Source organism: Hetaerina americana, unplaced genomic scaffold, assembly GCF_022747635.1.
Source record: "Hetaerina americana unplaced genomic scaffold, ioHetAmer1.1.p SCAF_16, whole genome shotgun sequence".
Classification (NCBI taxonomy): domain Eukaryota; kingdom Metazoa; phylum Arthropoda; class Insecta; order Odonata; family Calopterygidae; genus Hetaerina; species Hetaerina americana.
In genome coordinates, this window is record NW_027286719.1 from 11,192,432 (window position 1) to 11,209,600 (window position 17,169).

Below are 17,169 nucleotides of genomic sequence, written 5' to 3' on the forward strand. Positions count from 1 at the left end.
ATAATAAACATAATATAAAGTATGATACATTTTTGCTATTTGGTATTTTGTACCTGTGGGATCACCTTCCCATCAACTTCAATAGAAAGTACTTTGCTTGCTTTATTTTTATATGCAAAATATATTAGGTGAGACTTTTCTATATTCAAATCTAGGAAATTATTATGACACCAAGAGAGTAATGCGTGACTAACCTTTTACACTTAACTATCAATTCATCAAAAGTAGGCAATACAAGAATAATGTTGGTGTCATCAGCATATAAAAAGGGGGTAGCACTGTTTATATGTTGCAAACTATCAACAAGTTCATTTATAGAAGAAAGAAACAAGACAGGCCCAAGAACAGAGCCTTGAGGAACACCTCGATTAAGGGCCTTACTTGGGGAAACAAAAGATGCACCACTTTTAGAAACAATCACGTGCTGTATTCTATCAAATAGATAGGCTTTAATCCAAGCATTAGGTATGCCACGAATAGCCATCCTTTGGAGTTTCTTGAGAAGTAATTGGTGGTCAACACAATCGAAAGCATTCCAGAAATCGAAAAACATTGCGGCAACTTCTGTTTTTTAATGAACATTGTAAAACATCAAACTAAATTTTTAGCCCGATGATTTCAATCAATGCCCGTGAAACCTGTAACAAACTTAAAAAGCACATTGGTCACAAAGGACAACAATCACTTTCCATGTATTATTTGTGATTACTTCATCTGTCACAGTCTTTTGATTAATGCAAAGCTATCTTTTACCAATTCAACAAAATGCCACCTTATCCCTTCATTACGATTGCAAAGCCACTTTGAAATCACAACATCTGTAATAACTTGGTTTCAAGACAATTTTATGTAAAAAACATTTGAAATAAATCCAAAACCATTCCTTTAGTTCCATCATACCCAAATGGCTGCAAATTAACAATTTAAAACAAATGCTTTATTTTGGCTTTACGTGTGATCACCCTATTCATTTTGACAAAATAAGCAATAACATTTGTAAAATTTTCACTGTTTTCACCAAAAATCAATAGTTTATACATGTGCTTCTCTTAAGCATAAGCAATGTACATCATAAAAGAATATTTGCCTAACAAAGCAGTCAGGTTGTTAGTGTACCAGGTTGCTATTCCATATTTCAAATCACCTATTGGGTATAAGTGATATGACCATAAGGGCTTTTAAAGTTAGTTTTATTCCCAATGACAAAGAAAGACTATGCCATAAAAGAGAAGTAATTGATGAAAAGCAAAATGTATGGTTTCGTTCCAATCCCAGCAATAGATAATTATATAATTATTATGCTATGCTTTGCAATTCAAAATCAACAGGTGGCAAAATAAATGTTAATGGAAGACAGACAATAAAATAGCAAGTAAGGTCCTATGATCTCACCAACAAAGGCAAACACATAAAACTGAAATAAAGGAACATCAAGATGAAATGTTTTCTTTGATGTTTTCAGGCTTAACTTCCAAGCTCCATCCCACCTCTCAACAAATTAAATTTTTTCCCCTGTCGATGTTCAGTTCTCGTTGTTTATTGTTATCCTGTCATTGTATTTTGTCCTCTTTCAAGTTTGTTATATTTATCACGGTAAATTGGCACTACTGCTGTATGTGAATAATGTTTTAAAATAAAAAAATCCATTATCACTGAAGTAAAAAATACCAAAGTATCTTACCACTAAATTTTTATTTGGTACAACTAGTTTTGACGCACTGACGCCATCCTTAGGTCTGAGGATGATGCCAATGAGTCGAACCTAGTTGTACTGAATAAAATTTAGTGGAAGGATACATTGGTATTTTTACTTCAATGAAAAAATGTTCTCAGAAGCAGAAGGGTGACCAATAAACATGAAATTATCAATTCTATCAAACCCAACATGCATACAAATCTTGTGATGACGTGGATGAAAATCATGATGTTTTTAAGGAAGTTTAATATATAGTGATGAGGTGATTTTGCTAGTGTAGTACCAAAAAGCTTTACATTTGTTGCAATACATCATTTACAAATACTATGGGTGACTAAGTAACCCGAGAATCCAATGAGATATTTTCAATGAAATTTGAGATATTTGATAACTTCAGATGATAGCTCTTGCCATGTAGTGGGGAAATCTAAATTTGATAATTCTAACAAGGGATTTTGCTTGTGTAACACGTGAATTTTTGGCAGAAGATACATCACCCGGTAATGTGTATCTGAAAATCCTGTTCCTGTGATGGAAAAGCATTCCTGCCATACAGTTACATTATCACACCTTTAGAGTGAAACATGTCTTACCATTGCTTGGAATCACTCTTCTTCTAATTCCCAGGGTCACTTGTCCATTGGAAGCAGCATGACCCATTAACTGCACAACATGGTGATGTGAGGTGGTTAACACAGACTGGCCATCAACACTAACAATTTCATCTCCTGTGCAAAGTCGACCATCCACATCAGCCGCACCTCCAGGAACTATATGTCCAATGGACACCTTGAAAAATAATAAATAAATATTTTCAAACTATAAAAATTATATGGATACAGATATGAAAAATTGTGAGCTCTACCAGACTAATGTTGACATTATCATGCAAGCAGAAAGCAGAGCTCATAAAATTTCATGAGCAGTCATTACTAGCAATATTAAACTATCACTTGTTTTTCCTGAAATCCCTTTACTGGGTTACCACTGGGTTTCATTCTGGTTGCGTAGGTTGCGGTTTTACATTGCCCTTGGATGATGCTCCAGAAAGTCACCATTATGGGAGTACAAGTCTTGCAATCCATTTCAACTTAAGTAGTTTTAATTCCATCCCATACTCAAAATTTTCAGCATACAGGGGATCCCTAATTTTTATAATAAATCATTCCACAAAGGCAATATCTTAGTGTGAGCTCGAGGGAGTCATTTATTTCAGATGAGCCATTGGGTCATAGATATGTTAACTGAATTTTATATATCAAAAATGTTTTTAAACTGCAGAGGAATGTAACAAGGGTGGCAAATGAAACAAATTTTAAAACTAATTTACTGTGATTATAGGACTACATCTTCAGTACTTTCCACCGATAATCCATGATCTTTTATTTCCTGGTTCCTTCATAGTTACAAAGCTGTCTGGCCAGTGCAGCAATGCACCGAGTGGAATGCACAATTTGATGCAACTCAAAACTTGCATTGAATTTCTCACATTCAGAAGGTGTCACCAACAAATGTTAAAAAAATTCTCTAGTTTTTCAGGGCATCCCCAAATCCCCATGCAAGTTAACTTATGGGAAATTATTTATCATCTATAACATTTATTGACAGCAGGGGTCAGGAATGACAAGGAATATTTGAAAGTCTCATTGTGGTGTCATATCAGGCATGCAACATAATATTCCACTGTATGTCAGAAGTGAAAGTGAATACATGAAGATTATTGTGTAAATGCGTCATTTGTATTAGAATTTCTCTTGTAATTACAAGTTATTGACAGTGGACCCCCATTATAGGAAAATGAAATTACAGAGAAATTAAACAAAAATTAGGAAAAAGTACGTAAGGAATGTTTCACTTAAATGCCTTATTCTTAACGGACCATAGGGAGTCTGAAAATTAATCATAAAATCACTTCTTGACACGTGTACAAGAAAAAAGGAAACTTGTACAAAAAGGAAGGAAAAATGTCCTCTATCAAGTATAATATATACAGGCTGAAGACCCAGGAACAAGACAAGAACCATCTGTAATAACATTTTTCACCACTAGATGTTCCATGTTCAATGATAAATATCCTTACTTTCCAATTTTAAGTATAAATGGCAGTGAAGAGAATTTTAGAAATGCCTGTATAACTAACTATAACAGATATTGTTGAATTGCACCTCTGGGACTTCACAAATGTGCAGTATGAATCAACAACAGCAAGGTCACTCAACTAGAAGTCCTGGATTCAATTGAAGAAAACTAGATTTTTCAAATATTATTATTAAATATTAAGTTACCACATTCAATATAAAATTTGTTTGGAATTTACAGGGTGAAGAACAGATATCATGAAAACATAACTATTTTCGGCTAACGTAATGAAGTTTCATCTATAAGTCTTGCTGCATTTATCATTTCAAAAATAAAATTTTGGATTCTGGGTAATTTATGCGTTTGCATGAAAGCAGTTACTGAAAGAGCTTGTAAGGAAGAGGTAACAGAAAGTGAATAAAATGGAGAATTGGGATGAAGTTAACTTTTAAAATTGAATTCACTTAATACATGAATTAGTTCAGGTGTTGTCATGCTTAATATTGTCCACAAGAGAATTAAAATAACTATTTGGGTATTATTTCTGTACATCATAAGCATTGAATATTCTCATGAGATAATAGGCAGTGAGTTATTTGGTACAATTCGAGCAAAAGCACCTTTTACTACTAGTAATATATAAGAAGTTGAAACTAGACATAATTACAGTATTTTATCATTATTCCAACTCTGTATACATTTGAACGACAGATAATGATTCTGAGATTATACTCCCAATGTGGTGTGTGATCAAATTTTGCTTCCTTTCATCTAAATCTTATCCACAAAGATAAGAAGCACAACCATATCTAGTGCTAATTTCAAATTTGTCACAACATCAAGGCCATTGTTTCTGTTCACATTTATCTTTCATTGGACTATAATGCAGCTCAAAATGATTTTACCATGCAAAAAGTGTCAAATGTCAATTTTTCCTGAAGTGCTACAAAACTCTAGTTTTTTCTGGAAGGGTGATTTCCCTGGAAAGCTTGCAGTATAAGATATCTATCAGTTAATTCCACTGAATCAAATTACTATCTTTTAAAAAAAGACAAAAGAAATCATGGATGTCAAAGTGAACAATTATGATTGAAAGCTTAAAAGACCGCCATCTAGGAACTCACATGACTCTTCTAATTAAAATGAGATATAAGACCTTGAATGATGATAAAGAATAAATTTACTATTATATAATGGTAGGAATAAAAACGATAATTACTTTTTTTCCATCTCTGGTCTATTTGGAGAGATAATGTATCAAAGAGAAATTCTGGTAAAAGAATTTATCACCTGTAAGAGCGAATCTACAAACTGAAATAATCATCAAATTAATGTATTTTTTCACATTCACAACTGCTCTTCAGAAAAATCAATGTCATTAAAACCTTGAATTTATGTACCTGAAACCTAGAATTTAGGTAAAACCACTACCCGGAGGTGACCTGTTGACATTCATTATCTATTTTCCCTGGTTTATTCATAACTGTATTTTTTCATGTTCCCACTATGTACACTAGTTCATTAAAATTACTTTTTGCTGATTAATTGGTTATTAATGAGGCTTGCTAATCAATTTTTAAAATGAGAATAGGACTAGTTATGTAACAGCATGGTAATCTGAACTGTTTTATGCTTATTTTACACCAGCAGGAGCAGATCCCTTAAAATAACACAATAGTTGTCGACTGACTTCAGTAACATATTATTTCATTTTACTAGTAATTAATTTTGCATAGGTTTTGAGGTGTTTACATAAAATGAATTATATAATTCATAATATTGACAAAATTTAAGGTTGTGCCATATGTTATCACCAACTAGCTACAGGTTGAACAGTAATAAGTTACTACATAATAAATGACATACCCTGAACTAATACTAACTAAATTATTTGGGTGATCTGAAAACTTTCTGATCTCAACAGGAAGATGGAAGCACTCTTTCACAAAAGTTGGGGAATATGTTTGCGCATGCATAGATAGGTGCCAACATTTTTGCCATTTTATACACTCAATTATTCTTTGACAAACATTTGAGTGAGTTGTTAAGAGGGTTTTTATGAAAATGGAAAAAAATTGAGTAAAAAGCCATCATTAAATATTTGTTTTTGAAAGACAATACTCCGACAAAAATCAAAGATGAGTTGATCACTGTGAATGGGAACTCTACTGCTTTTTTTACGACCACAGAATTTTGGGTACCTGCATTTTAACATGACCGTACCAGCTTGCCTTATGATGAGCCATCAGGATGGCCAAAAACTGCAAACACCACCAATAACACCAAAACTTTTCACTAAATCTACTGGAAAACTGTGGTGTTAAGGCTAGAGAGATAGCTAAGGCTATGGGCATATTGAATGTATGCATTTGTCATATATTGACTAGAGAATTGGGCATGTGCAAGCTATCCGCCTGCCTGGAGCCGTTTGCTAACTTAAGTCTAAAAATGCATTCAAATGAAAATTTCCAGGGTCCTGTTGAAGTGGTTTACGTGAAAAGAAAAATTTGTTGCGTAGATTCATTACTGTGGGTGAAACATATATCCATTACTACACTCTTAAGACGAAAGAACAGATAAAACGGTGGACAGCAAAGGGTGAACCTGCTCCAAAAAAGAAGAAAACAGTTCCATCGGCAGGGAAGTTGATAGTGACTGTTTTTTAGGATAGTCACGGAACTGTGTTCATTGGTTATCTTCAAAAAGGTGAAAAAATAATGGCCTGAATATTATCCATATTACTTGAGAAGCTGACGGCAGAAATTGGAAATACAAACTGTGTTTGAAGAAGAAAGTGCTTTTCCATCAGAACAACACACCTGTTCACACTTCAACGGTTGGCATGGCAGTAATGCATGAATTGAACTTCGAATTGGTTGACTATTTACTGCATTTACAACCTCTGGCCCCCATCAATATTTTTCTGATTCTTACCCATAAAGTTTCGCTTGCAGGAGAACAGATTTTCATTGGATGAGAAAGTTGTCCCATTTGTAAATGCCTTATTTATGGAGAAAGGTGTCAACAACTTCAACTGTTCCCAGCTCAACCTTGTGGAAATTCATTTTAATTAAATGAAGAATACAATGTATCTTTCCCCTGTCCTTTATTCACATACAACTGGTTACAACGCTCAAGCGTCATCATCAGGTACCTGAGGTAAGGTTCCTGATGGGGTGAGGTAACGTACCTGATGATGACGCCTGAGCGTTCAAACCGGTTGTACGTGAATAAAGGACAGTGGAAAGATACATTGTATTCTTCATTTAATTAGTGTCAACAACTATTTGGAAGGGTTAAAAAAAGTTAAAAGCAGTGCTGAAAAAAGTAAATCAACTAATGGGGAGACTATGTGGAAAAATAAAAATAAATATGAAGAAAAAATGTCTCATTTATTTGTTAATTCGGAAACTTTTTGGACTAACTACAACTTCAATTGCAACTTATCATTAAAGGTAAACCCTGGTCGGCACATTTTACTAGTTAGTGCATTCAAAATTCCAGGTTTATTCAAAACTATGCAAACAAGAGATTGTTTTAACTGATTAAATTCATGAATGAATGATGATTAAGTGGTTTCGGATCAAGAAAATGAATCTGATATGGATGTTTATAATTCCTAAGCTGACTCCAGAAAATAAAAGAAAATACAACTTTAATTAATCAATACCGCCTTCAATATAAAAATTTACAAGAAATATGCATGCACTTTAATAATGGGATATTAATAGAGTGTTGAAACAAAATTATTATCGAGTAATCATTATTAAAATACAATAAGAAAAAAAATATTGATGAGGAATCCTGATTCAATGTTACCACATTCATAAAATCAGTTACCCAGAATAATTTAATTAGGTGATAAGGAAATTGCGGCCGAAAATGTTTTGAGAGAGTAGCTATGGTTGGAAAAATGACATAACTCACATTATATAAAGAATTAGTAATGAAGCAAAGCCTTTTTCTGCTGAAATTTTAATATGAGAATTAAAAACAATTCGGTTAAGCATGAGGTAACTCAAGTTGTTGGCTTGGGAGGTTAGTGAAAAATTAATACCCAAATAGCCATGGTCTGTTAATCCAGACAGTTAAGTAGCACAATTACATCACCTTGGTAATAGTTCCGTGCTGCCAATGCTTTCATTAAACATTTTTACTTCCTTCTCACCCAATACCAGAAAAGCCCACCACATGCGTTTAATTGGAAAGGAGACCCCATATCCATGGAGAGACTCGTGAAACAGCAGCCTCAATATACAGCTGCCTTCGCTTCCTCACCATAGGTCCTACCTGTGAACCCTCTTCAGTCCCGCCCACTATTCGGAAGCCAAAGCCAGTCTCTTGACGAACCAGAGTCACCACAGCCTCATACCACTCAGAGGGCATTATGTGATTGCCAGGTGATGCACCACCTGCATCAGGGGATGAGACAACAGGTGCCCCACCTACACCAACGACTTGCCCGCTGTCTGGCCACCTAGGATCTCTTGAATACCTGCTCATGAAAAGAGAATCAAGTCTGAGATGGAAAGTTGGCGAACTTAAATATCTACATAGCAGGCAATAAAATCATCCTAAAGCACAACAATACAAGATGGACATAAGGAAAAAATGTTGCACCATTAATATGTGGTCACAGGGTTTTGGAATGATCTATTTTTTCAATAATTATATTTCACTGACTTAGATAAAACACTGTAATAGTATTTTGAGCTGCTTATGGAAAAAGTAATAACAGCAATTAGATTTAGGTGCTCTAATGGATGAGATCACACCACAACCTAAATTCACTAATGTCAGGAAAGTTAAATAGAATAAAGATGAAAATGTCTGGAGTATTTTTGTTTATCGTGTAATTGTTACACAAAGATTTGCTCTATTCATATAACATCTATAACAACTATACAACTTATCAGACCAATTCTGAACTGCATTCAATTTAAAGGAAAATGAACCTTATGCTGGTACAGAGAGTGAAAAGGATATGGTTGCTAGGGACAGAAAGTGAGAGAGATGTTATTGTTGATGGACAATGGATGAAAGGAAATAATAGAAACAAAAGTAATTACAAAACAAATATAAAGCACGGCACATAACATAAATGCGTTGCTATGAATTTATGAATTCAATGGAAAATATTTATATTGCAAGTCTTGGTTTCAGGCTTCAACAACATCACTAAAGCTTTGTCCCAAGTAATATTCTCTGACAAAATAGGAACTTGCATACAGAGAAGTTCCAAGCTTTAGTTAGCCTTTATATGATTCATCAAAATTATATTCAATGCAAAACTCAAAATAGTTCCATGGCATATTCCACAGTAAATTAAGTACATATGAAATTGAAATTAAAAATGAAAGCAATAATATGAGTCACTGTTAATGCTTTTAGTGTCCATACATTTTTTGTCCACAATTTCATTATTCTTGACATTCCTTATTCACTCCACAGACAAGGTCATGGAATAATGCAACAATTAATTTCCAACTTAGCCAGAAGACTTAACAGTCTTCACAGAATGTGCTAGCTGATCAACACAAATAACTAAGACAACAGTATCTCACATATGCTATTCATTGACAAATTTCATAATAATTAATAAAAACTAAAATGAATGCAAGAGCACTGCATTCTTAGTACACAAAAAAACACTTTCTTGTAGATCTTCATATGTATTTTAGTTTAAATATCTCTCATATGGGTTGTATTAGTCCAGGGATAGAATGTTTGACTACTGACTGGATGGCCCAGGTTAGATTCCCGGGCAAGTCCCTCTAAGCACTCTCAGCTTCACCCTACCGTTTCGGGTACCAGATGTCCCTGGGAAACCATAACCGGCACAGGGAAAGGAACTGGCCCCCCTACCCTGATGTGTGAATTTTTCACTTGCCTTATAGGGCTTAGTATTGGGCGATCTCTAACATCACCTACCAAGCCGACCTTTGGGTTGATTACCATGTTTATGGTTTTATCTCTCCAACATTTAAACCACTCACTCATCTCCATTTTCCAGGTTTTTTCACTTAATTATTGGATTCTGATTAGGTATTCTTTTATCAATTATTCATAATTGCTTTGTATGCCATTGCCTTCACCAAAGCCATTCGCACTGCAGTTTTTGTTTCTGCCGGAGCTAGCACACACAACTCTATGCAACATCATTTCCACTGGGAATATTTGACTCCTGCATCATTTTACCGATTCAGCCATACAAATACCAACTTTTGCATGTTTTTACCTTGATGGCTAAAGAAATGGGAGTATTTCCTAACATTTTCCAGAGTTTCTCAACTAACAGGCCACCCTCTTTAATATGTCCAACTACTTTGCCCATTCCATCTAAAACTTCCAAAATAAGTGAATGGCCTTACGTCAAGTTAATTACTTTTGTTTTGTTTTCTTAACTTATGCTTCTCATTTATGAACACTAATGAATCTTCTCCCAAGTAATCATTTCTCTCATCTTCTCATGACAATTCAAAATACTTAAATTCAAGCAAAATAAAATTAATGGCCCTATTTCTCATACTTCATTTCTCCATTTTTGGGATGGCCATTAATAAAGATCAGTCAATGCTCTCTTTCGGTCAAATTTCCCCTTCATTAATGCTATCAATGAATCCAATTAAATTCCTTCTTCTCTTCCTAAAACCTTAAGTAATCCTGCAAGGATATTATATATCCCCACAACATTGTTTAATTTATCTTTATGTTCAACAATTGTAAATATCCCCATTAATGATTATTACTATCATGTTCAGAGCTGCCATGCCATGAGTTACATGTTACCTAGTTAAGTGTAAGTACCTTTTCACCAAGTTATTAAATAAAATTAATCATTAAAACTGAAGAGTTTAGGAGAAGGTTATAAATCAAATGATAACTAGTTCTTACCTTATTACAGCACTGGGATAAGGTTGTTCATGCTCAAAGCTGGTACTTTCCTTTCTTCTACTTAAGCTGTCAGATGTGTAGTACCCACTACTAGATGGAGGAATGGATCCAGCCATTAGATTAGGAGGAATAGGATTGCAGCCACTACCCTGAGCAGCAAATCCATAGTCTTTGTGAGGAGGATAGCCTCCACTTGTTTGTACCTCACCATAACCATAACCATAACTTTGTTCATATGATCCACCATAGCCATTAAAAAAGGAGGGGGAAATATACTGGCCATAGTAGTCTGTTGAAGGAGATCGATTATCTGACCGGTTAATATCTGTAACACCATGGTCATACACACTCGGTGACTGGGGCATATTACCAGAAAAATGTTCACCACCTTTAAAATCATAATGCCCCTGTGGCTTATTCCAACCATCGCCTTGCACTGGGTCTATCTCACCACTGTTCATCCTGCCATCCAAATCATTGCCAGGGCTATGACTACGAATGTATTCTCCTTTGGAATTATCCTGTAAGTTCACAGACATCATTCTGTCACCAATATTTGAAAGAGGACTGCGAGAAGGTTCATGGCCTGACATTGGATAATTCACATTTGGATAGGGCAAACTACCTTTATATGGATCATAGGGTGACATGGGAGAACCAGGGCTTTGTGACATGGGAATTTTGTTGGGTGCACCATCACTCCTTAGACCAGATTTACCCTTACTATATTGTGAAGGTCCTAATCCTGAGATTTCTGAAGTGCCAAACTCGCCAACACCACTAGCACCACTACCACTAGCATTTCCACCAACCAAGTTATCACTCGCATTCACACTACTACCCCCACCACCTTCTGAGGGGGTCCACGGTCTCTGAGAGCACGTTGGTGTTTTGGGTCGTCCCCTTGTGTCCACTAGAGGGGTTTTTGGCCTGTTTGGTATCACTTCTTTTTGTTGAGTACTATACAAGTCAGCGGTTGGAGTTTTACTTCTGTATAATCCAGCTATTGGTTCTTTGTACACATTTTTCCTTGGACTTGATGGGTCCTCTTTTTTCTTTGTTTTTCCCTTGCTTGGAGAACCTATACCACCTCGCTGAACCATTACAGTAGCTTCTTGATTACGAGGACAATCTTTCAAAACTTGCACAACTTCACTGTGACACATATTTCTCACATTAATGTTGTTTATATCAACAAGTATATCACCTTCCATTAAGTTTTTACACCTTTGCCTATCAAGGATTTTTTTCACTTTTTGCCCATATGCACTATCAGCAATTGTGAAACCAAAACCCATAGCACCTTTAACTATTGATATCGTTAGGAATTCAGGCTTCCCTGAACTGGATTCTGCAAAGTCCCCTAAGGAAAGAGCATTTGCCGGTGAGTCACTGAGTATGGCATCAGTACTGCTAGGTCTTTGGATACTCTTCATCTTTTCTGAGTTACACAAGTCAGGCATTGACTTCATAGAATTATTGACCATATCTTCAGAGCCATTGTGGACATTAACAGCTTCTGAGGATGCATCCAAAAAGTTGTAATTTTCACCCTTAACGTTGCCATCCCGATCTACATACACATTAGAGTCTGATGACATCACATCTGAAAGTAATAAAATAGCATTAGACCACAAAATCACTATTTTTTAATTACTAATAAAAATGCAATAAATTTTGCTTACCAGGTGCATTAACAGCAACTGTAGTAACTACTTCAGTGTTAGGGTCATTTGGATCAAAAGGAAGAGGATACCCTCTACAAACTTCTAGAGAAACAGTTTCATTTGGTCCAATAGACTGAAACATGCTTACCATATCATGATGAGTAAAACCCAAAACACAAGTGTCATTCACATAAACAAGTACATCACCTGAAAGAAAGAGAGAGACATCACTGGAGAAGCTCTAACAAAAGTGAATGATTGAAAAAAATATAAAATATTGCATGCCTTCTTACATAAGTAACCAAGTTCTGATCTTTGATGGCATTATTGGTTCAGATAGTTCATATCATGATTATCAATGAAATTCACAATCATTATGTCCCTAATATATATATGAAGAAAACATGAGAACTTTAGGCAGGCCACGTCATCTATTAGGCTGACCCATCATCAGCACTAATATGTTTATTAAATAAGTACAATTACTAGCATACCAGTTTGCAGTTTCCCATCAAGCCATGCTGGACCATTTGGAACCTTTGATTTTATTTGTAGAAATTCCTCCTCTGTATCATCTCCACCAACAATTGTGAACCCCAGACCTCTCGATGATTTCACTAGCGTAGTCTGAATTCTTTCCCCTCTTAACTCATTTGGGTTACGTGTGAAGAATGGCCGTTCATAATCTGGTAAAGATAAGCACATAAAAACTAAGTTTCTTACTTCTAAACATTCAGGTAACCAGGAAGAAATTGATTGAAAGCACTTTCACCTTAACATTTTATTCTTAAAACAAAATAGCCTTTTCATGCATTAATGAAATTCAATCTTCCCCTCCAAAGGCACTCAAGGTTGGGACAAAAATATCGAAAATTACATTTAGTTATGGACAGAAAAAATTAAATTTTCTACAGCTTAATACATAAAGCATTAATCAAACTCTTCGGAGTTAATGTATTAGTAGATCCCCAATGCACATGTCGCAAACACATCCAAGCAGGCACCTATATAACCTAAATATGACTTCATCACTTGTTAGTAGAACTCTAGGTTAGAATGCTAAGAAATATACATGAAATATGATTTTTTATACCTTTTGTCTTGTGTTTTTGTGCCTTAAAGTTTTTTTTTTCAACTCCAATAACCTGACCTTCACTATTCATTCTATAATAGAAGGGGTTGGTTGCAGACTTGGATTGGTGGGGAAAGGTAATTTGGTCAGGATAATTTTGAGCAGAAGAAAGAAGGATATCTGAGCCACATGGCCAAAGAGGGATCCTGGAAGAGTATCGTTTTAAGCGATTCCTCAGAGCAGAACCTCCAACCAAAGGAAAACCCATCTCAGCTGCCAAGTAATTAGAGGGAAACAGAGCATCATCACCCTCAGACAGAGGATCTGAGGTGGCAAACTTGGAATATGAGCCATTTGGATCCCAGTCCCTCCCAGGAGAAGAAAAGGTGCCATCATGGTCAGGGGAACTAGCCAGAAACAAATATGGCCAGTTAGGAGACACCTGAGGTGGAAAGGATGGAAGGGCAAATTTGGGAACTATAGTTTGGTTGAGAGAAGGGCTCTTTGTCTCGAAGAAATGCTGAGGTGGAAGGGTAGGGAGAGAGGATTGCCGAGGTTGGGAACTTGCATGGATGATGGATGTGCCCGCTTGTGCTGAAATCCCGCTTTCTCGTGGCTTTACATAGGTGTGCTGCGCTTGAATATTCAGCATTACATCTTTCCCTTCGGTAGCCAAGCAAGGAATACAGGTCAGGTACAAGTTCAGCCCTAAAGACCAGAGACACGCCTGTCACCACAGAATCCAACACATTAAATCACAAAATAGAATTTACGAAGAGGAGATACAACATACTCAGTCTCTAAGTTGCCTGATGAAAAACCAATGTCTTTCTAAATATCTATTTTACAGAAACTAATTATCTTCAAGCTCTGTAAAACTATAGCTCCTTGAGTCCCAATGCCTACATTTCTGTGGTATGGATATTTGAGGATCATAAAGGGATGGCTGATTTAGAAAAGGAATCAAGTAAGAAACAGTAAAAAATGCTTTCAATCCATTCATTTCCAGAAAAAGCTTATAATATAAAACTTAAAACAACATAGAGAAGTAGTTAGATACATTTCAAGGGATTTACCACACGTAAAGATTGATATTGAGACTGAAAAAAAGAAACCAAAAATATCACTCTTTAAATGCATAGTACAATGGGAAAAAAAAGGTACAATACAAGGTTCCGCGTACCCAAGTTGATACACAAGGGTATATTACCTGAAAAACAAAATTAATGAGTCAAGGGCTATATTTCATCTCAATAAGATAAAAGAACACAGCACCTGAGCAAAGTTCATAGCACAAGAGATTAATCAATTCAAATAGATTGAAAAATTTTTCCTCTTCAAATAATCAGTAATAACATATTTTTTAATTTAAATTGACTTTTTCACATTAAGTACATTCATTACTTAAAAAGACAAAATGGCTGAAGCATTATAATCTAGCTATGATATCAGTCAGGGACTGCAGGGATTAAATATACACTTACATTATATCTCCACGCACCTTAGGTGCACTTTCAGGTCAGAATTCACAAAAATACTTGGATCAGACCACAAAGATCAGAAAATATTTTGATGTTAACACATCATGCAAAGAAAATTGAATTACTAAATTACAAAATTGTGAGCTACACTTATATAAACTTTCATTCATTGTAGAATCCTGAATATTCATCATCACTGATCCAAAACCCCTTTCCGCTGCCTTGTTTCTGTGCCCTGAAGCATGATTCACAAATTCATGTTTAAATGCAATACAGCACGACAATATTCTTTCTTATAATCCCTTGAGATAATAAACATTTTAACTTTTTATGTGATGATTCATTTCTGTTATTAAGTTGAAATCATTAAACTTTCTATTAATAGCAAAAATTTTCTATGCTTTTATGACCATCTCATACTACTTGAGGTTGAATTCCTGTAGACTACGATTTTATTGAGAGAGAGAAAGCGTGTATTAAGAATGGGTGAAATCCCCGTTAGCGCAACATGCATTAAGTTTCGCGGCAGATAAAATGTAAGATGAAACCAAATGTGCTACATTGTATACATTTACCATTTAATTGTGAATTTTTCAAGAAGTACTTTCAAAGAAGTATTAAAACGCTGTTTTACATACATATACAAACGTGTGTGTGTGTATATATAAATGTAGAAGTGAGAGAGCACTAGCAAACTAAAACACAGAGAAACACATACAAATAAAACTCACATCTATTCAGAACATACCTTCTTTCCCTTGAGGAGGTAGTTTGGCCACCGAAAATTTGGAATAGGTGCAAGTTTCATTTGTACATGTTTCTCTGTGTTTTTGTTCGCTTGCGCTCTTCGCTTCTCTGTTTAAATTATAAATATATGTATATGTATATATAAATATATGTATATATATATATATATATATATATATATATATATATATATATATATATATATATATATATATATATATAAATATATATATATATATATATATATATATATATATATATATATATATATATATATATATATATATATATATATATATATATATATATATAAATATATGTATATATATATATATATATATATATATATATATATATATATATATAAATATATGTATATATATATATATATATATATATAAATATATGTATATATATATATATATATATATATATATATAAATATATGTATATATATATATATATATATATATATATATAAATATATGTATATATGTATATATATATATATATATACACATATATATATATATACATATATATATATATATCTATATACGAGGGTCATCCGGAAAGTAGTACCCGTTCGTGCCGCATGAAGTGCTGACGACGCGAGTAGCCGCTGGACGAGGTCAGATAGCTTCAGTGGCTTGTCTGCCTTCTCTGAGCCAAGTTGCGTGACGCTAGCATTGCCTGTGTTGTTTCTGTGATTGTTTACAATGTTTAAAAAAATTGAGAACGCCGCCAGTTGTGAAGTGAGGGCAGTGATTAAATTCCTCAATGCAAGAAACGTTCGCCCATGTGATATTCATCGCCAATTAAAGGAGGTGTATGGAGACAATGTAATGGACGAGTCGTCTGTTCGGCGGTGGTGTCGCAACTTCAACATGGGGAGGGGGAACACACACGACGATGAGCGTTCGGGGAGACCGTCTGTCATTACAGACCAACTGGTGAGCTCAGTTGACGAATTCGTGAGGAACGATCGGCGCGTCACAATTGATGACATCTGTGAGCATTTTCCCAATGTTTCTCGAACAATTGTTCATGAAATTGTTAAACACCATCTGCATTATGCAAAAATTTGTGCAAGATGGGTCCCTCGCGTATCTCAATGAGCTGGCGGCGAAGGACTATGCAGCAGGAATACAGAAACTTGTCACACGTTATGACAAATGCCTTAATTTGCTTGGAGATTATGTTGAGAAGTAGTTTAAAGTATCCTCTTTCAAATAAAATTTTTTATGTTTGTTAATATTTACTTTTGTGTCTTTATTTCACGAACGGGTACTACTTTCCGGATGACCCTCGTATATATATACACATGTATATATATACATGTATATATATGTATATATACATGTATATATATGTATATATATACATATATATATATTTTTTTTAAAAGTAATCTACCGGTTAAGGTAGTATTGAAAAAGAAAACTTGGTTTTTCCACATAAAATATTTATTCACGACCTAGGTTTCGACGCTCAGCGTCATCTTCAGGTGAAATACGCTGAGCGTCCTGCCCT

General features: G+C 34.7%; 1 protein-coding gene across 5 annotated transcripts in view; it reads right to left on the bottom strand.

Moving 5' to 3' along the window:
* The window catches only part of Magi (membrane associated guanylate kinase, WW and PDZ domain containing protein magi), a 132,660-nt gene that overhangs the window by 58,586 nt on the left and 56,905 nt on the right, over positions 1-17,169 (bottom strand). For 4 of the 5 annotated variants that reach the window (XR_011700589.1, XM_071584097.1, XM_071584095.1 and 1 more), the window contains 5 exons: positions 12,831-13,022; positions 12,355-12,543; positions 10,670-12,275; positions 8,054-8,270; positions 2,290-2,485 (listed from right to left, as the gene is read on the bottom strand). Coding sequence is in view for 4 of the 5 variants with exons in the window: in XM_071584097.1 (XP_071440198.1) it covers positions 2,290-2,485; positions 8,054-8,270; positions 10,670-12,275; positions 12,355-12,543; positions 12,831-13,022 (2,400 nt within the window). In the remaining variant the exon portion in view is untranslated. The remainder of the gene's footprint in view (positions 1-2,289; positions 2,486-8,053; positions 8,271-10,669; positions 12,276-12,354; positions 12,544-12,830; positions 13,023-17,169) is intronic. The other variant, XM_071584096.1, reaches the window with a different exon arrangement.